This window comes from Clavelina lepadiformis, chromosome 5 (genome assembly GCF_947623445.1).
Source record: "Clavelina lepadiformis chromosome 5, kaClaLepa1.1, whole genome shotgun sequence".
Classification (NCBI taxonomy): domain Eukaryota; kingdom Metazoa; phylum Chordata; class Ascidiacea; order Aplousobranchia; family Clavelinidae; genus Clavelina; species Clavelina lepadiformis.
The window spans coordinates 19869671-19890345 of NC_135244.1; the positions used below are offsets into that span (position 1 = coordinate 19869671).

The window sequence follows — 20675 nt, forward strand, 5'->3', positions numbered from 1 at the left end:
ATTGTGTTTAGCGTTCCTCGAGTGCCTTTGGCGCTTTGTTTTGTTTCCACATATGTTACTATTGCTTGAGCTGGGTTCAGATTTGGTTTGAAGCCACCTCTAGAAACGAAGGCTGACGTGTGAAATCAAATTCTTCTACCAAAGTTGTCCCTTCGCAGGAGGCGTGCAAAATCCAAGCCAGGAAAGGTCATGGTTAAAGCCCATGCTTTAGGCCTGCCTAAGGTTAGGTTGCCTAGGTTGTTGTTGGGTGTTGGCACCAATACGTAACACTTACTTTTCCTGAGTAGATTTTACAATTTTCAATGTGCAGGTTAAATGAAATTGACAAAATCGAAAGGCAGTCTCCTCTTTCATTATTGTTACCAGTGCTATTTTTTTGTGAAAACGAATAATTTCCTGTGACGCAATCTTGTCGCCAGGGCAACTTGAGTGATAATGCTTCGATTGCTTTTCATGCATTCCATGGGCAGCAGCGTTTCTATACTGAGTACTTCCGGTGTTTAGTTTAAAAAGAATTGGTTACAAGCAAAATATAAATCTTTGCAATATGTTGGAAAGTAAGCGAAAAATAGGTAAATAAACAGGAAAACAGTCTCCATTTTACCGGAATAGATTGTATAGTCGAGATGTGAGACTGACGAAACCAATGTAGTAATGACTTCAGTCATTGTATTGGTCTCAATCACATTTCCAAATGACTTGACTTGAGTGAAACCACGCATGAAGTGTCAGTTTAAACATTAAGGCATTTGGCAAAAAACGGATATTTTCATGACAAGTAAATTTGTCTGAAGAAAGTGACCATATTTGAAAGAAAGTGGTTTGCATTGTATCTGGACTAAGAATATTGATAACTTGAAACGGAACACTATAACTGGATAATGCATGTGCTTAATGCTTGCATGTGTGCATGTTGTTGAACTTTTTGAAAATACAGAACATTTCATCAGATATAGATCAACGTAAAATAATACATTTAATCCTGAATTGCAATGATAAAGGCTGTTGCAAGGCACTCGAAACCGGTTGTTTCTGTTCTGATTACACTTGGAATACTACTAATGTTGTACAGAAAGTCAAACAATCTAATAGAACAAAACAAGCATTACGAAATGCAACCTAGACAGAAGCCAACTTTCTTAACCAATCTCACAGGGGACGAAGAATGGACAACAAGATGTGAAGGCAAGTGGTTAAGAACCGATTACAAATTGCAAATTGAAGTATTAATGGGGGGTATTTAGTTATTCAGTAGCAAATAATTTGATACATACATTACTGTACCACGTGTACAGCTTTTAATAGTTTTGCATGCACTATAATCCATCTCAAACTGATAGACATTTTTAGAGTAACTTTAACTTTTTATTTTGTTTGAAAACATATGACTGTACAATCCGTTGAGTTAATAATATATGTAACATCCCAGCAGTCTTGTCAATGTAGCTGTGCTGCACCTTAACTAGCATCTCTGTCGCCTTAGAACTAGCTGGGAAAACCCTAAAACAATATTCTTGCATTGTTTCTTTTTATAATTTATACATTATTTATTTCCATGCAGTTCGCTACCTCGGATGCTTCTGTAAAGAAAAGCCACACAGTTTTTTTAAACAAGAATGGGTCTATTCGATGAGGAATAATAAAGTAAAAGACTGCTACGAGATTTGCTCGAAAAAGTAAAAGTAAATACACAGCAATGAATTTAAAACAAGCTGGAACAAAGATCCTGTCACGTGTAAACAGTTCCTCAAATTTAATTAAAACGTATTTCCTATTTTTGAAATCATGTATAGCGTAAATTGATTGCAAAAATAAATTCAGTCTTGCTCTCCTTTTCAGGAAGTTGCGACTTGCAGCTTGGTCAACAAGTCATTGCCGCTGTGGAGACTTACTTGTACATCATATACCATTAAGTCCGAGCAACAAATGCGAGAAGAAGATTTTAGTTTATCCACAAGTTAGATGTCCACGAGATGACATATCAGTCGATATTTATCTCATCACAAAATTCTGTGAGAAAGGTTCAGTATCGGACCTGTTTTCAAAAATCGATTGCTAAGGCTTTAATTTATTTCTATTTTGCTTGTTGTCATCTTGTCCTCTATTCAAAAAATAATTATAACAAAAAATAACTTATATGTTTCAGGAACCCCAACCAAAAAAGACTTATCAAATCACTTTCTAGGGATGTTCAGGTTACCACCAGACTTCTTTAAAACTGCAATCTTAGCACCGGCTGCAAGTCAGTCTCAGATTACACCAGTTTGGTGTTATTTGTATTGTGAGAGAAAGGAGCAAACCTTGTCGATGGTAACCGCTGCGAATGAGTGTCACTGCGGGCATACTGCTGATCAGTGAGTGTAAAAGAAGTTTTAAGTCATTATAATTTTATGAAATATTCTAAGAAGCGTAATTAAAGTGTGCAGGTTTTACAGTATTTCGCCTATAACGGAGTCATAAACAAATAATCAACTTCGAGTCACCAGTCAAGTCGAGTAATTTGACAAATAACACTGCGGCCAGGTCAAGTAAATTGTTATTTGAAAACTAGCTTGACGGAAAACAAAAATACCTTTTCTGTGAACATTAACCGCGTTTAGAAGTTTTACAAAATTGCTTCGTTTTGCTTGGTCATGGTCAAAAACAAAACTTCGTTCTAAATTACATGCTTCAACATGTTTAAACAAAAACATATTAATTATGCACAAAAGGTGATGTCGTTAATTCGAGTCTTTAATACTTTGGGCTTCGCCTTTATTATAAAAAAGTAAGATAAATACGTAGCTCCTATAGGATTTAAAGTTTATTTTTGTTAGCACTGACTCCGTATTTTAAACATTATGGTTGTTACTGTACGTAAGTATTTTCGTTGAAGATTTCCAATCCACCATGTCTTGGAATTAAAAGCAAAGGCACTTACTGACTCTCACACGGTGGCAGTATGGCGCACTTCAGCACAAGATTTCCGCTGTGATCTCCGGATATTTTTACCTCCAAACACGTCGGAACAGATCTTTCTCATAAGTTTTCCTGGTGCGGGAAATACGTGGATGAGATATTTAATAGAAAGCGCAACCGGTGTATTTACAGGAAGCATTTACAACGATCAATTTTTGGCCGCAAAAGGTATTACAAATCTGACCACCGAATAACGTTTGATAATTTTTTGACTAACCTTTTTATCAGTTTTTGTATGACCAACTAAAAGCTTTAAAAGATATACTGATGGTGTCAAATTTATTTACCAGCACAATAAAATGTGTCCAGGGTTTCTTGGAGAACTTGACGATATTTCAAGTGGAAGAAATTTAGTTATCAAATCCCATCGTGCAATGAGTAATTCCTCTAAAAGCATTGTTCTGATTCGAAATCCTTTTCATACTATTGTGGCCGAATTTACTAGAAAAAGCTATAATGAGTCGCATACATGGCTTGGAAGCGCAGCGATCTTTCACAGTTCAAGTACATAGCTTCTAGTCTGCGTATTACTTGAAGTGCATTTCTGTTTGGTATAATCTAATATAATGTGATTTTTTACCTTTATCTTTGACTTTTGACGATGTCGGTCGTAAACGATTACACAACTAATTTCTGCATGGTTAACTCCTTTACGCTTGATATTATAGAATGGAATCGAAAGGTCGGCAAAATGGCGTCAAAATGGTTGCAGAAAAATCTTAGCTACTTGACATCATCTCGACCTCTCGTCGTTTATTACGAAGACCTCAAACAAGATCATGTTAAACAAATGCGAAGGGTTGTTGATTTCATAGGATTTAAGGTCACCAACTTGGAAGAACGTTTGCTCTGCTTGCAACTGGAGAACACCGGATTGTTCAAGAGGCCGCCCAGGAAAGATGATTTCAATCCTTACTCAAGAGACCAAACAGAATTAATAAACGAATATGTTGCAAGGTTGAAAAATTATATAAAAGAAAAGGTCACCTCGGCACCACCGCTTCCAAACTATGAAAGAGAATTATGACATATATTTATTTGTTGCGTCGTAGATTGCTTCAATAGCTATAGAGCTGTAAGCTTTGATCTAATTACAAATATATATACACCCATATAATATATATAAGTAGATTTTATCTGTTTGGATAATGTCGGTATTTATTTTAAATGCAGCTGATTGATTGGTATTTCAAACTACCTGCTGATGCATAGCGCATTTGTCATTTATGATTAACCGTATAGATAATATGATATCGTAATCTTTATCTTCGGACTGAGCAAAGTCTTTGTATGATTTAAACTCGGCGATAATTTCTCATCGCTCGAGCCCGATTTCCGAGCGTTGGCCTTTGCACAAGTTCGGGTTGATATGCACGTTTTGATCTGTTTTTGTTGTTAGTTGTATTGTATTGCCTGATTTAGCTCACTGTTCTCATACAACCCTAAAAATTGTACCTACATGCCTATCTCTAAAAATGTAAATATTATTAAAAAATAGAAATTGCCCTAGCACACAGTATAATTTTGTGAATGACTTTGCAAAATGTGTACTACTGCTTTATGTTTGTTTTTCTTGGTATGCGTAATAACAGCTGCAGTTGCCTGTAAACGCACACCTCCTCTTTAACCCGTACAAGTCGCAATTCTTTTGGGGCCTGCTATGCTCCCAGAATTGTAACTGATGATGTTAACATGTGATAATGTGACTAACGATTGATAACATTTAGTTGTACATGCACAAATTGTATCGCTATGATAAGTTTATGGGAATCATGTTGTCAGACTCGCACAATAATGCGCAATACCGTTGATAAATGAAAAAGCCACAAGCAGTAGGTTATGCTATCTTGCTTGCATTGCCACCCATATAGGCGCTAACCATAGGCGTAGCCAGTGGGGCAAATTGGGCCATGCTCCCCACCCCCCAATTTTTGTGTCTATAGACTTCTACATCAGGTGGCGGTGTCTTAAAACAAACACTTTCTAGTTCACTTGAACTCATGAAATATTTGGACCTTGAAATTGTTTTCTGGCTACGCCAATGGCGCTAACAGTGGGCCGTGTAGAGATAACTGAACCTCACAAGCAGTTCGGCTTCAAGTTGTTTGTGTTAAACGCGCCTGGTGTTCATTCATCGAGTACTAATTGAAGAGTGTATGACGTAAAGAGAGAAATTGCAGAAAATAATTTTGTAATACTTTTTCTCAAAGTATATAGCCTATACTAGTGGTTCCCAACCTTTTTTAGTCCTTTTTTTCTGGTGTGTGCGAGGATGTATTTCGCTTGGCCAGCATGAAATGCATATCAATTAAATAAGACGATTCTTTCACTAATTTTAGTTGTCGGCCAGTTTGGTGAAAAAACTGTTAAAGTACAAAGTCCACTCCGTTCGTCGTGACCTAAGCTTAAGAACTGCAAAGTTCTTTGTAAAACTGGAAATGTTTACGCATGTCTGTAGTTAAATGCATGACATAGTTATATGCATGCATGTTATACATCAGGCTTTTAGACGTCATGATATCAAAATTTTTTAACCCACACTGGTCACGTGACTATAAAAACCCTATACCAAAAATATACTTTTTTTAGAAACACGTTCAAAAGTATTTGCGTAAAGACATGGTAAAAATTCCATAAATTGAATTCTCCAAGCTAACCATGTTTATGGGTCAGTATGCCATAACGAGAACAATATCGATAAAATCATTCTAATAATTATGATAAAGATAAAATAAACCTAAAGTTTAAAACTAATTTGTCATGATAATAAACTATAGTGTGCTTGTTCTCCTGTTCGACACTTGCATTTTCTTAAGTTACATTGTTCACTCCTTTAAAACTACTTTTAAAATTCTTCTCTGTTTTTGTAAAAAAAAACTGGTAGCTTGTCCTGCGCGTTGCGGTTCAGTAACTTTTCCGTTATCTTCACTGCAAGCTTCTTTTACACTTTAATTTATTATATTGTCGCATTAAAATTTTATTGCTAAAAAAGAAAACAAAATACAGCCAAGAAATATAGTACGACGACGCAACATACTATAGGAACGGCTGATCCGACAATAAGATTGTTATTTCTGATGTACTGTAGGTTTGTGTATGATTTTTAAACGCTTTGCTGTTACTTGCGTGGTCCCGTTGTACAATAGTAATGCCTTGTTGTCACAGGTATTAAAATCACTATTCGGTAAACTTAATTCATTGCCGTGTACTTAACAAACGCTTAACGGCACAGATACATGCACTTAGCTAGCAAGAATGCCACTTTAATCGTAACCTTATACCACATTTCTTGGTAGTTTTCGGTTAGTAAAATTATATATTTATGCTGTAGATAAATTAATTTTTAATAATTTACTTAAAACCCCAAATTTAGGTTTGCTGTAGGTAAGTTCACCCCTTTCGTAACTACAGAAATAGTTGCGTACCTTGACATGCGAGAGTGAGCAGCACCGTAAGACTTGCGTAACTTAACTTAAGGAAGAGTAAGGATTCTGCAAACTGAAGATAATTGGTTTACTTTACAGTAAAATATGACGGCTTTTCCCCTGATTACAGTTGCGTCATGTATCACGCCAAACCGTGATCGTGAGATGTCTATAATGTATACTAAACGAAAAATTTAAGTCACGTTAGTCACGGCTTATCCGGTCAGCTGACAGTGATTACAAAGCGCGTAATGACGCAACTTTGCTGCCAGGCAAGACGTGTCCTTGAGTAGAAGTGTGTATAAATAAGTCTGGCGCACAGAGTTCGGTTCAAAACACATTAAGAAGCAAACGAATACCGACTACTGACTGTTACCTCGAAAAAATTCGTATTAGTTGTGTTATTGTTGTTGCTATTTCTGAATACTCAAGCAGACAAAAAGACAAATGTCAAGCAAAATGGAAGCGCAGTCAAGCGGGTAAGTCTCAGTACAATATTTTATTGAACGGTTTTATCGTCAAACTGTACGGTATTGATATCAACCAGGCACCCATAGTTTGAGTATTTTTGGTATTGTTTTCTATCTGCAATTGCTCACTGCGCTCGGAGCAATCAAGTTGTGTGCCGGCTTTAGATAAAATAGTGTCACGTTTTACAGCTTTTGCAGCAAATGCGGTATAACACAGTTTATGCATACACTTGAGTGCAAGGCATACATAGCATAGCGCACGTCATCAGCGTTATGCTATGCACGGTGTAAATACGTGCTTCTGTTGCAGAAACGTCGTTAAGGATGAAATCACTGTCTTTGGGTTTGGAAAATCGTTCTTGGGGCCATGCTTGTCTTCATTTAATCTGAAACTTCAAACCTACTTAAGAATGACTGATATAAAGTATAAGGTAAACATATTAGTAAAACAGCTGACTTTTTGTAGACATTTATATTTATTTTTGACGGAAATATTTAACCACAGTTGTGTTTTTTACAGCCTTGGTTTACCACCAAAATGTCGTCGAAAGGCAAAATTCCGTATATTGAACACAATGGAAAAATCGTGGAAGACAGCTCGTTTATTATCCAGCATCTAAATTCTGAATATAAAAAAGACCTAAACGCACATTTGACCCCAGCTGAGAAAGCAATCGCCTTGTCCTTTCAAAGACTCGTCGAAGAAAATCTCTACTGGACCTTAGCATACCAACGGTGGTTGATGGATGATAGCATTTTGGACTTAATACCATTTCCAAACAGATTCGCCACGAAATTGTTTTCATGGTATACGTCTTTGAAACTAAGACCAGAACTACGTAAAAACATGAGGGTAAATTTATGTTTTTTATTGATAAAGAAAGCTTCAAGTATACAGTAGTTTATGTGTTGTTGAACAATTTATTTTATTTAAGCTCTGATTGACATTTCAATTTCATTATTAATTTACTCGTAACAACTATATTACATACACTTAGGGGCAGGGCATAGGAAGACACAGCGAGGAAGAGATACTGAAAATTGCAAAGTTGGATTTAGGAGCCATCGCCGATTTCTTGGGTGAGAAGGAATTTTTCATGGGCTCCCAACCAAGCGAAGTAGATGCCGTCATCTTCGGATTTGTCGGGTTAATCATATTCACTGGATCCAACTCTGTCTCTGCAAAACACGTAACGGAAAATCATCCCAATTTAGTCGCGTATGTTGAGAGAATGAAGCAAATGTATTGGCCGGATTGGGATAAGCTGTGTATTCCAGAAGGGACAACATCCTGGGATGAAATGCAACAGCAATGCGGTTGATCAAAAATTGTCCAAACACTATCATTGTGTCAATACAGAGTTACAGACAGCATTGTGATATAACAAAACCATTACATTACTCGGTACTACGACACCTTATCGAAAGACACTTTATCGAAAGACACTTTATCGAACGACACCTGATCGAAACGACAGCTGATCGAAAGACACTTTATCGAACGACAGTTAATCGAGCCGACAGTTGATCGAACGACACTTTATCGAAACGACAGCTGATCGAACGACACTTTATCGAACCGACAGTTAATCAAAACGACAGTTGATCGAACGACACTTTATCGAACCGACAGTTCAAGCAAGATTTTTGCGTGTTTCTCAAACATTGAAACAATGAGCCATTGTGATGTGCGGTCTTTGTAATGGTGTGCATTAATGAATTGTGATGTATATATCATAAAGTTGACGATTTATATTTTATATCTATATTTTATATTTGTATCATAAAGTGTTCGATTTCGCATGGCGGCCGGCCCGCCCACATATTAATAAGATATCACAAGAATACGCACGAGAATTGCTAAGTACGAGATTGTCTGTACAGTAGACTAGACTAGTCATTATAGATACAAAGAGTAAGGAATTGAAGGCAAAATTTTATAGGAAGGGGCATGTCGCTGCCTGACTTTTACACAAAGTAGCTTCTTGAAAGTAGTCTTTGTCCCAGCTTGACCGACAGCGCAAAATAAATGGCTTCGATGCTTGGTAGCACGTACACATGTGAACAAATATTTTCAACAATGAAATTCACGAAAAGCAAGCTAAGATCACGCATTTCCGACGCCTATTTAGAAAATGTTCTGGTTCTTGCTTCATATGACTTGTCACCAGATGTTGAAAAACTTTCACAAAGCAAGCAGCATCAAGTGTCACTTTAATGCTGTGTTGTTGAAGTGTGAATACAGATATTTTGCGCTTCTTGTGATTGGTACGATTGAGATTGCAGAGTCAATGTACTGAAGTGAGTGTGAATTATTGTATTAATGAGGCATCAGGTAAGTAAATAAAGTGACTAACCGCTAGAAGGGAAAAAGTGTTACCGTAGTCTGTGATATAAATTCATAATCAACAGGAAATATTTCATTTATTTATATGTTATTATTTATTTATGAGTAGGGCAACCAAAAGTCATTATGGTCAATTTTTTTTACCTGCTCAGAATGCTATGAAACAAGCACAAAACAAATTTCAGCTTTGTACGACGTGTGGTATAGAAGTTATTAGGTCAGATAAAGTCAAAATGTTACGTTAGGTCAAAATACAGCATATAATGCTCTTTCTTCCAGCTTCCCTCGGGCAGAAATTCTCGGCTACCTTTTCCATTTTGGCCAATGTAGCTTCCGGAAAATTCAGGCTCTCTCTCTGCAGCGGTGGTTCAATGAAGATGCAGAGCACGCCCTTCGCATAAAATGCTTCCAGGCACTGGCATTCGTTCCGCCTGACGACGTTGTACAACGGTTCGAGGACTTCCTGGCCACGTTCAGTGACGACGATGAGCAGCACTTGTCTGAATACATTGACTATTTTGAAACTACTTGGATTGGACGGTTGTGTCGCAGGAATCGTCGTCAACCTCTATTTCCTATCCGGTGTTGGAATGTTTTCCACCGGGTTCAAGATGACCTTCCAAGAACGAATAATAGCATTGAAGGATGGCACAATGCGTTCAGCAAGCGTGTCTCATTATCCCATCCGACGCTTCGAAGACTCGTCAAAAAAATTAAGCGGGAACAAGGTTCCAACGAAATGTTAATTGAGCAATTGAGTGCTGGAATCGATGGCCCACCTCGGAAGAAGCGCTACGACGCTGTCAACCAACGGCTGAAGAGCATAGTTGAAAATTATGACTCAACAAATATGGACATAAAAAGTTATCTTCGAGCAATTGCACACAACTTGTAATTAAATGAATGCGATTGAAATGTGCACTTCGTCAGTTGTCGTGCTTTTAACAGTGCATATCGTCAGTTGTTTCGATAAATTGTGGTTCTTTTAATAAATTGTCGTTCTTTTAACAGTGCATATCGTCAGTTGTTTCGATAAATTGTGGATCTTTTAACCCTATCCTAACCAGGCTCGCGAGTTTACTAAAAAAGCTAGGTGTGGCCAACCCCGCACACACATTTGCAATCGTTAATTACTAGAAACCTATGCGTCGTAGACTGATGAGATTATTACAGGTTAGTAGAAACATCATCTGGCTTCCTGTATACATCATAATTGTAAAACTAAAGAAAGTGAATTTAGTGTAAATTAGGTATTTCTAAAAGTGACACATTTCTATAAATTCTTCTTGTTACGCCGCGCCCCCGCTGTGAGAAGAGAACGAAAAAGAATAGTTAGTCAAGTTATTGGTGCGTAAATGAGTAATACGTTTCAATGCGGAGAGAGAGCAAAATTATATAAATATCACAATATCTCAAAAATTACAAAATCCAACTTTATCAAACAAACATGGACAGATAGCTGAACATCACAATGACCCATTGTTTCAATGTTTGAGAAACACGCAAAAATCTTGCTTGAACTGTCGGTTCGATAAAGTGTCGTTCGATCAACTGTCGTTTTGATTAACTGTCGGTTCGATAAAGTGTCGTTTGATCAACTTTCGGTTCGATAAAGTGTCGTTCGATCAACTGTCGTTTCGATCAGGTGTCGTTTCGATCAGGTGTCGTTCGATAAAGTGTCTTTCGATCAGGTGTCGTTCGATTAAGTGTCGTTCGATAAAGTGTCTTTCGATAAGGTGTCGCGTCACGACATTACTCGTTGTATACAAGCTATTATGCAGAAGAACTTAAACCAAACTATTTTGTATACGCAAACAAATGTAAAATGCTTGTTTGAAATTTACGACCTTTTTACATTGTCGACATAAGGCGTGTGTTGTTGTTCACACCATTCATGCGTCTTTTGCAGATTTGGCATGTTTATTCTCTGAATTTTATCGATTGTTTTTTGTTTTATGTATTTTTGTACCATTTGTTATGCATACTTTTAACATATCATTTCAAGGTAGACTACTGTTTAGTTTGTACTTTGTCATGTCATGTTGCACTTTGGGTTCAGTTCAGGTATTTTTATGTTTGCATTTAGCTTTTTCATTTGAGGCGCATAAAATGTATTGATTTATTTGGAAAAAAGTGATCTGCAATTCATCTAAAACTGTTTCTATCGAACAGTATTTTCAATATTACATCAATTTGTAGGATTTCCAACAATAAAAAGAACCGATCACTTACCACCATTTGTTTTACCTTAAAATCTAATATTAACAAGAACTGACTTAACCAAGTTAAGTCATTTATGTAAATTCTGAGAATGAGTCTCGGGGTCAAGTCAAAATATCTCAAGTTACTGACGCGAATCATTACGACTCTGCACAAAATCACATGACGCTTTCAAACATGGCCATGTCGTCTATTGATTTTGATGATGCAATATAGTCAGGAATGAAATGCAAAAATTTTGTTTCATCATACTTTTCTTGCAGAAATATATTCCGAGACTCACAAAGACAGCGATTGTTAATTGCAGTAACTAAAGTCAAAGGATTTTATTCCATCTTTATAACTGCTTGGATGAATGAGTAAGCGACCAAATGAAACAAACAAGATGAAACAAATTGAACATTATAAGATGAAACAAATTGTGGATTTTACCACATTCTTATACATGTTAGAGTTGCTTTTCGTAGTTTGGAAGCGGAGGTAGAGATTTTGCGTCCTTTTCAATGTAACTCCTCAGAGTTGCAATGGTATCGTTAATTAATTTAATTTAGTCTCTTGAGTAGGGGTTGAAACCATCTTTCCTTGGCGGCCTCTTGAACAATCCGGTGCTCTCCAGTTGCAAGCAGAGCAAACGTTCTTCCAAGTTGTTTACCTATTCAGTTAAACTATATTTCCCTCATAATTTACTTAAAATGATTTTGTAAAGCTAATATACAAAAGTGAGTGTGCTGCTATAACTAATATGCAGCAAGCTGTTTTAAGTTTAGCTGTTTATTTGTAAAGCCAAATCGTTAACAAATAAATAGAGCTTCTGTGTATTGAAGAAAGCAAAACAAATTTTCTAAAACAGCTTACATAAATATATAGTAAAAGTGCATTTAAAAATATGATAAAAATGTACTTAAAATGTACCAAGAGCAAAGAATAAGTTGTAGTCAAAACAAGGTGAAAAAGTTAAAAAAAATCATAATTGCAATAAAGTTAAATAAAGTTGTATTAACAGAATAATTGCGTGGTTAATTTACCTTTGCATCTCAATTCGTACTCAATTTCCTGTTGAATCACTTGAGCTGACGAGGTCCAACTTTGTCCAGTTCCTATCATGAACGTTCTTTCACTACCGATGGATATTGATGACGTAAACATCTCATTTGATGTTGGCGATGATGTTGAAAGGGGATCTTTTTGGTTCATGACTAGTGCAGATTCGTTCTTAGGAATCGCCGTTTTCCGTTTAAATCCCATGTAACTTGGCTGTAAACTAATTAGTAGTGATATCCAGAATGTGATCAAAATAACTGCAACAACCTTTGAGTAATGCATCTAAGAATGTAACAAGAAGAAAACGACTTATTTTCGTACTAAAACAAACATCAAAGATCTGGGCACAAACGAAATCTGCAACAATATACGAACCAAATGAAATATATCGCATCGTTGGTTTCCAAGTGCTTTGAAAATGCTGGATGTACAATATGGGACCACACCATTGATTAAGGAAAGAATTTCTATGAAACTAAGAAAGTATGATAACGAAAAGAACGGCTGTTTTGGCTCTTATATTCCTATCTTCTACGTATAGATGAAAATATTATATATAAATCACGATTTATTGCTTGGTTCAGGTAGCAAAGTCACTCAACCATATTTCTTAACCGTTCGTTACTTATATTGAAGAAAACAACTTTGTTTAGTAAATGAGGCCTGAAAATGCCATTTTCTCTGATTCTTACCCATAAACTATATACTGTGTATATTTGCAGTGTGTACATAGCAATCTTTTTCCAATATTCGATAAGTTGTAGAACAAGTATAGGTGACGAAACTGCAATATTTGTGACAATTCACAAACTAACACCGGTTCGAAAGAATGGCGACATATGTAAATGTAGTTATATAGAAGTTATTTGCATTTATCAGCATAACTTTCAAAACACTAACTTTGTTTTGTAGCATCAAAGGTATTACAAGTACAATCAAAACTTCATTATGCTGCATTATATAGAAGTAAATTTTTATCATAATAATTCAATAAACTTTATACAAACTACATTTTTCTACTTCAATAAACTAAACTTGTTTTTGCAAATATTGGCCGATGGCAATGTTGCACATCACTAAACGCTTTAAAATCAACGGAACTAGACAACTGAAGAACAATTTTCTGTAACAACTGTAACAACAATTTTCTGTAACAACTGTAGTTTCAACATATTGTCAGTAGCGATGTGATGTGTAGGGATGTGATGTGTAGCGATGTGAGCCCACCCTTTAGCTATCGTGGCGTGGGAGTTTGTGATCAATGGCAGTTATGAATAAAAAGATTTACTTTTAGCAAACCGCCGCATGATGCTCGCTTCGAAATCTGTGCAAGGTCGTAGTTTTTCAGCGCAATTGTCACGCTAAATTCCTAGGTCCGGGAAACTTCTTGCTATAACGGCTAGTCACTGTAGTGTAGTCGCTCTATTCACTTCTTAAACGTTCAAAATAAACCATTTATGGAAAATAAAAAAACGATTTTTTTCAATTTCGATATCATTCAAGTTAAACGCACAAGAACCCAGTCACTGGTCACAACAGCTCTGTTAAACACTGACCAAAAGGGCATTATAATAGTAAACGAGACATTCAGTCAATCTCGATTTGGATTAAAATCGGAGAAAAGTATCAGACATAAAAAACCTGAGGAAATTTCACCTTGATTTGAAATAAAGTTATTGCCCAAAGAAACGGTCTGCAATACAAGAAAAGTACAGATCCTACGCTAACTGGGCTAGTTGTTGGGGTTGATTGTTGTTAATTACAGCTTGATCGATTGTTCGTTATTCTGACTCCATTGATAGCGCGTTCATTAACCTCTGATAGCCTGGTTGAGCATCACAGTACCAAACCACACTGCCAATATCTTGAATATTGATATATTATTTATTCTGAACGAAACGGTTACTCAGAGCACAAAATAGAGTTACATTCAATAGACTGTTAATAATCGACTGGCACTACTAAACTGAACTATTGATGACTAACGCACTGAATGCTCTAATCGGAAGTAATCAAACCCGTATACTGAACACAACCAAAATATAGAGCAGCGCTTATCGTTAAAGACAGACACCAGACTTTGTAGGAATAAGGACTAATTATGAAAATTAGCACAATCCCAAGAGATTCTCTTGGAAACAATTTTATTTTATAAAACTCATTCTCGCCACTAGAGAGTATTGTTATCATTGATAATTTGTGACAGGACTCATTTATCTAGTTGCTGACAAGCATGATCATTAATGTGATTTGTTTGATTTTTGGAACGTAATTATGATTTCTCTACATCAGCTGTTTGTTCCGCTCTAATGAATTAAGTAAATGCTATATAGTAGGGCTACCCAAAGAGTAGTCTAGAAAGGTTAGTAGGCCTATCTGACCTGTTTTCAAAAATCGATTGCTAAAAGGATATAATTTATTTCAAAATTTGCTTGTTGTCATTTTGTTCTATATTCAAAATATAATTATAACAAAAGATAACTTATATGTTTCAGGAGCCCCAACCAAAAAAGACTTGTCAAATCACTTTCTAGGGATGTTCAAGTTACCACCAGACTTCTTTAAAACTGCAATCTTAGCACCGGCTGCAAGTCAGTCTCAGGTTACACCAGTTTGGTGTTATTTGTATTGTGAGAGAAAGGAGCAAACCTTGTCGATGGTAACCGCTGCAAATGAGTGTCACTGCGGGCATACTACTGACCAGTGAGTGTGAAAGAAGTTTTTAGTCATTATAATTTTATGAAATATTCTAAGACACGTAATTAAAGTGTGCAGGTTTTACATTTCGCCTATAACGGAGTCGTAAACAAATTATTAACCTCCAGTCACCAGTCAAGTCGAGTCATTTGACAAATAACACTGTGGCCAGGTCAAGTAAATTGATATTTGAAAACTAGCTTGACGGAAAACAAAAATAACTTTTCTGTGAACATCAACCGCGTTTAGAAGTTTTACAAAATTGCTTCGTTTTGCTTCGTCATGGTCAAAAACAAAACTTCGTTCTAAATTACAAGCTTCAACATGTTTAAATAAAAAAATAACAACTATGCGCAAAAAAATGATGTCGTTAATTCGAGTCTTTAATACTCTGGACTTCGCCTTTATTATAAAAAGTAAGATAAGTACGTAGCTCCTATATAGGATTTAAAGTTTATTTTTGTTAGCACTGGTTCCGTATTTTAAACATTATGTTTGTTACTGTGCGTAAGTATTTTCGTTGAAGGTTTCCAATCCACTATGCTTTGGAATTAAAAGCAAACGCACTTACAGACTCTCACACGGTGGCAGTATGACGCACTTCAGCACAAGATTTCTGCTGTGATCTCTGGATATTTTTACCTCCCAACACGTCGGAACAAATCTTTCTCATAAGTTTTCCTGGTGCGGGAAATACGTGGATGAGATATTTAATAGAAATCGCAACTGGTGTATTTACAGGAAGCATTTATTACGACGATATTTTGGCCGCAGGAGGTATTACACACCTGACCACCAAATAGCGTTTGATAATTTTTTGACTAACCTTTTTATCAGTTTTTGTATGACTAACTAATACCTTAAATAGATATACTGATGGTGTTAAATTTATTTACCAGCACAATAAAATGTGTTCAGGGTTTCTTGGAGAACTTGACGATATTTCAAGTGGAAGAACTTTAGTTATCAAATCCCATCGTGCAATGAGTAATTCCTCTAAAAGCATTGTTCTAATTCGAAATCCTTTTCATACTATTGTGGCCGAATTTACTAGAAAAAGCTATAATGAGTCGCATACATGGCTTGGAAGCGCAGCGATCTTTCACAGTTCAAGTACATAGCTTCTATAGCCTGCATATTAGTCGAAGTGCTTTTCTGTTTGGTATAATCTAATATAATGTGATTTTTTACCTTTATCTTTGAATTTTAAAGATGTAGGTTGTAAATGGTTTTTAATTTGAATTACACAACTAATTTTTACATGGCTAACTCCTTTACGCTTGATATTATAGAATGGAATCGAAAGGTTAGCAAAATGGCGTCAAAATGGTTGCAGAAAAATCTCGTCTACTTGGCATCATCTCGACCTCTCGTCGTTTATTACGAAGACCTCAAACAAGATCATGTTAAACAAATGCGAAGGGTTGTTGACTTCATAGGATTTAAGGTCACTAACTTGGAAGAACGTTTGCTTTGCTTGCAACTGGAGAGCACCGGGTTGTTCAAGAGGTCGCCCAGGAAAGATGGTTTCAATCCTTACTCAAGAGACCAAACAGAATTAATAAACGAATATGTTGCAAGGTTAAAAAATTATATGAAAGAAAACGTCACCTCGGCACCACCGCTTCCAAACTATGAAAGAGAATTATGACATATATTTATTTGTTGCGTCGTAGATTGCTTCAGTATTGTTAGAGTTTTAAGCATTCATAGTTTAATGGCAACTTTTAGTTATAGGAATGGTATCTGAATAGTATACAGTACGAATATCTTAATGGACTTGACAGATATTTATCAATTTATGAATCGTTTATCGTTTACGCTTATCCCTTCAAAATACTCGTATTTATATTTCTGCTGTTTGTGTTCTGCTTTTACTGCCTTGTTGTACTGTTGTTACTACTGTAGTTATTATAGTATACTGTTGTTTTTACTGCCGCACATACTGTACTTGCATAGTAGTACATACTTTTTCCTTCGATTGCTAATCGTGATATATATAATATAAAAAGCACACATGATATTTTAATAAAGATCCAATCAATATCCATTTCCTTCAATTTCTAATGACGCGTGCGTGCGTTTCTGTTGACAACGGTTATACTGCCTTATTATGCATTTTCGTTTTACTTGAAACAAAGATTCAAATATCTTTTGAGATTCCAATCCTAATCGCAGATTATCCACAATGAAATCTGTTTTGAAGTGATTTCCAAAATTAACGTCCACCTGACATAGTTAATCACTTTGCCCACCAATAGTAAAGTGACATGGAAAGATAAAAATGTTTTTTAAATTGAAAGAAAATCCTTTATAAAGAAATTTATTGGTAAAAGTACTAATGCCATGAAAATATTTTAAGCAAGCTTTGTAAACAGTAGAAAAAATTTATTCGGCAATTTTCAAATTGAGGATTTTGGGTTTTTGCCTAAAAGCCACTATCTTTTACGATAACGAAAAAAAAACTATGTAAGAGGTTAAAATCTTAAATTAAAAATTTAAGAAAAAATTTAAAACTTAAAGCCGAGTGTCAGACAAAAGGTTAGACGTATAATGAAAGCGTAATAACAACAAAATGATAGGATGTTATTTTGCTGTGATTCTTATGTATTGATTTTATTATTTTAGTATAAGCCTATATACTAGTTTATTATGGTACATTAATTTTGAGTAAACACACCATATAGCCAAAACATTAGTGAACATTTGATTAGAAAACACAATTTTTTTTTTTATTCAAACATTTTCAGTGCTCATGCTTATACTCAGCATTGCTGAGCTTTAAAAGTGTTTCGTAAAAAAACAAACGTTTGTTGTAATTATTTGTTGACTAATGTTTACCATATATTTACTTATAATTATAAGCCGCTCTAACTGTTATGCACCGCATGTTAGTTTTAAAATTTTAGGTTTTAGTCTCATCTTTATTATGATAAATATATCTTAAATTTTAACTCGTTCTTTTTATGGCCATGCTGTGAACAAGATCAGTGTGCTGGAGAATTTAATTCATGGAAACTGTACTAAATTTATATTGCTGTTGGAAAATAATTTTGGGAAATAATAACATAATAAATATAAAAATATAATAATTATACAAAAGATAATAATAATAAAATAATAATTGGAAAATAATTTGAAAATAATAAAAATTTCTCTTTGAAATCTCTTTGCATTTATGGACGGGGTTTTTGTGCGTTGCGTGGCTAATGGTTAAGAAAAATTTACGTTATTGTTATTGTAGGACACTCGGTTTTTAAAAAACAGCAATTGTCCTTTAATAAAGATTATTATCTCCATCGAAAAAAATACGTACATATTATTAAAATGCCTGTTTTATATTACCTGTTGGTGAACGAACACTACACGGTGTGCAGTAGTTGTCAGGCAACGCAAACATTATAACCCACGCAGAAAATAACAAATCGGGACTATTCTCTCAATATAACAAGCTTTTCTAAAACAAATTTATTCTAACAAACATATCGCAGCGATAGGTTGTGCACGTAGGCTATAGCTAGATTTTTTCCCATCAAAGTTCGTTCAGATTTAAGCAATATTATTAGTCTCTTTTTCATGTATTATAGCATAATTAACTCAGAGATTTAGAGCGAAAAAAGGTAAATTGACTAATTTTAATTAGTAATTCGATTGAAGGTATTCTTATAACGATTATAGGCTTGTAATGTTTTAGTTCATATCCCCACTCAAAACAAAAAAATTAAACCCCAGCCATTAATAGCGCTTGCGTTCAATGGAGTGAATATCCTACTTGTCCGCTCGCTCATTTCATCACATTGGGCATAGACCCAACTGTTAGTGAGCACTAAGCAGCGCAATTGGCGTCAGAGGTTAAGTCGCATCTCTTTGCATCTACTCAAGCGGTTGACTTAGTTTATTTTCTGTAGAAAGCTGTAGAATTGTGTAATCAGTTTCAATATTGAATGTTTTGTATTTCTTCTATCCACATATTGAAGATTTTTAGTATTTCATACCAGTTGTGCGTCTTCTAGGCGGGAGAGAACGAAGTTAATTGAACCAGCAAGTAAGTTGAACCACTGCTTTCCTCGCCCTAAATTAAAAGTATTAATTACTTTCAGCGCTACCTGTACTAAGCTAAAGATAATACCTCCATCTTGTCTTTAAATCAATTTTCAGGGTTGCTGCGTGTATTGTTTGGGAAGGTAAATGTAATTTAATGTAAAAGTGACAGGAGTTTGTTTTGTTCCTAAAACAGTAGGCCTACTTGCATCAGCGGCCGATCCAATACTGGATGTGCAGTATAGGAGGTAGTCCAGTAGTTTTGATTTATATAGATTAGATGGACTGAAATGTTAGTAATCCTTGGGTAACCATGTCATTAACCAGTAGCATCAACAAGGTCCCAGCTGAACCATAACTCACTGAAGCTACATTTAAAGGTGGTGATGAATGTTCGTTTTTTAAATCAGATACTCTTGTCCCACACTCCCCCATCCAATAGCAGCTGATGAAACAAAGAAGATACGAGCTCTACTTATTTCCGTTTAATTTTACAGCATAAGTTGATCGATTGGAGTAATGTTGAAGCCTGCAAACTGATTTCATGTCACTTGTCACTACAAAACTTTGCTTAATTTTGTTGTCCGTTTGAATTTGTTGGTTTTAGGTATTGATAGACTGTAATTTTTGCCATAATCTTTCTAAGGTTTAACTGATCCTGAACCCCGGTTCATCTGGCCCCATTGACAGGGTAACTAAACTTGAACCAGTTACGTCAGTTAAAATACAGCGTTGAGAAAAATGATATAGTCAGATTTACAGATTGATATAAACTATCACAGCTTTCTTCAATTCTATTCAGTGTACGGATGTATTGTATTCAGTATACAGTGTATTCATGACAAGCGAGGCTGTGCGTTGAATAAAAACTTCGTTTTTTTGTTTCTTCGGCGACTTTTTTTTATTTCAAAAGCAGTTAGCGTTGTGTTTATAGTTGTGGTGAATAGCTTAAAGAAATAATGCTTTCGTAACCAGTTTAAACGGTCTATGTATCGCTTTTCAACATGACATCTTTGAGTGAGTTTGTTGAGAAAAATGATGTAGTCAGATTTACAGATTGACATAAACTATCACAGCTTTCTGTTCTATTCAGTGTACGGATGGCAGCACATTAATTCAAGCAAAAAATGTAAATAGACCCATACATTTGGATATATTTTAAAATGTGCCTTCTGTGCCTTGTAGCACATGGAAAACTATACTCAATGTGTGTTTTGACTTTCTGCTATCTGTTACATGGAAGAAAACGACCGATGTAAAGTCGATTGGTTAATTATTAACTTAAAACGCTAATGGAGCTAACCTCACCTTATTTGAAAAGCAGTTAGCGTTGTATTTACGGTTGTGGTGAATAGCTTAAAGCAATAATGCTTTTGTACATACTTTAAATCAGAACTTATTTTAAATCCCACAGTTTTATGCGTAACTATATTGTTATGATATACAATGAGTTTCAAAACAAGTCGGTTACGACTA

General features: G+C 35.4%; 3 protein-coding genes across 4 annotated transcripts; all 3 read left to right on the forward strand.

Moving 5' to 3' along the window:
* The first annotated feature begins 957 nt into the window (after nucleotides 1–957).
* LOC143459735 (sialate:O-sulfotransferase 1-like) lies at nucleotides 958–4698 on the forward strand. The gene is made up of 7 exons (XM_076956993.1): nucleotides 958–1185; nucleotides 1562–1676; nucleotides 1840–2021; nucleotides 2147–2354; nucleotides 2876–3126; nucleotides 3268–3462; nucleotides 3627–4698. Exons 1-7 carry the CDS (start codon nucleotides 993–995, stop codon nucleotides 3983–3985), a joined length of 1503 nt encoding a protein of 500 aa, XP_076813108.1. The 5' UTR covers nucleotides 958–992; the 3' UTR covers nucleotides 3986–4698.
* A 1723-nt stretch (nucleotides 4699–6421) lies between these two features.
* LOC143460483 (failed axon connections homolog) lies at nucleotides 6422–11431 on the forward strand. 2 transcript variants are annotated; one of them, XR_013117893.1, is made up of 5 exons: nucleotides 6422–6862; nucleotides 7164–7284; nucleotides 7374–7706; nucleotides 7852–8248; nucleotides 10950–11431. XR_013117893.1 is itself a non-coding variant. In XM_076957984.1 (4 exons), the coding sequence occupies exons 1-4, from the start codon at nucleotides 6831–6833 to the stop codon at nucleotides 8173–8175; spliced, it is 810 nt and encodes a 269-aa protein (XP_076814099.1). In that variant the 5' UTR covers nucleotides 6423–6830; the 3' UTR covers nucleotides 8176–9722. The 2 variants fall into 2 exon arrangements, 1 of the variants encoding a protein (XP_076814099.1); XM_076957984.1 differs by lacking the exon at nucleotides 10950–11431 and having other exon boundaries at nucleotides 6423–6862; nucleotides 7852–9722.
* Nucleotides 11432–14997: 3566 nt separating this feature from the next.
* LOC143459585 (sialate:O-sulfotransferase 2-like) lies at nucleotides 14998–16809 on the forward strand. The gene is made up of 4 exons (XM_076956801.1): nucleotides 14998–15164; nucleotides 15835–15935; nucleotides 16077–16271; nucleotides 16451–16809. Exons 1-4 carry the CDS (start codon nucleotides 14998–15000, stop codon nucleotides 16807–16809), a joined length of 822 nt encoding a protein of 273 aa, XP_076812916.1.
* The last annotated feature ends 3866 nt before the right edge of the window (nucleotides 16810–20675 follow it).

Coding starts and splice junctions, on each gene's coding strand:
- LOC143459735 (XM_076956993.1), top strand. CDS start 993: ATGATAAAGGCTGTTGCAAGGCACTCGAAACCGGTTGTTTCTGTTCTG. Junction 2,022..2,146: donor CACAAAATTCTGTGAGAAAG/GTTCAGTATCGG, acceptor TATATGTTTCAG/GAACCCCAACCAAAAAAGAC. Junction 2,355..2,875: donor TGCGGGCATACTGCTGATCA/GTGAGTGTAAAA, acceptor TTTTCGTTGAAG/ATTTCCAATCCACCATGTCT.
- LOC143459585 (XM_076956801.1), top strand. CDS start 14,998: ATGTTCAAGTTACCACCAGACTTCTTTAAAACTGCAATCTTAGCACCG. Junction 15,165..15,834: donor TGCGGGCATACTACTGACCA/GTGAGTGTGAAA, acceptor CTTTCTCATAAG/TTTTCCTGGTGCGGGAAATA. Junction 16,272..16,450: donor AGCGATCTTTCACAGTTCAA/GTACATAGCTTC, acceptor TTGATATTATAG/AATGGAATCGAAAGGTTAGC.
- LOC143460483 (XM_076957984.1), top strand. CDS start 6,831: ATGTCAAGCAAAATGGAAGCGCAGTCAAGCGG. Junction 7,285..7,373: donor TGACTGATATAAAGTATAAG/GTAAACATATTA, acceptor TGTTTTTTACAG/CCTTGGTTTACCACCAAAAT. Junction 7,707..7,851: donor AACTACGTAAAAACATGAGG/GTAAATTTATGT, acceptor ACATACACTTAG/GGGCAGGGCATAGGAAGACA.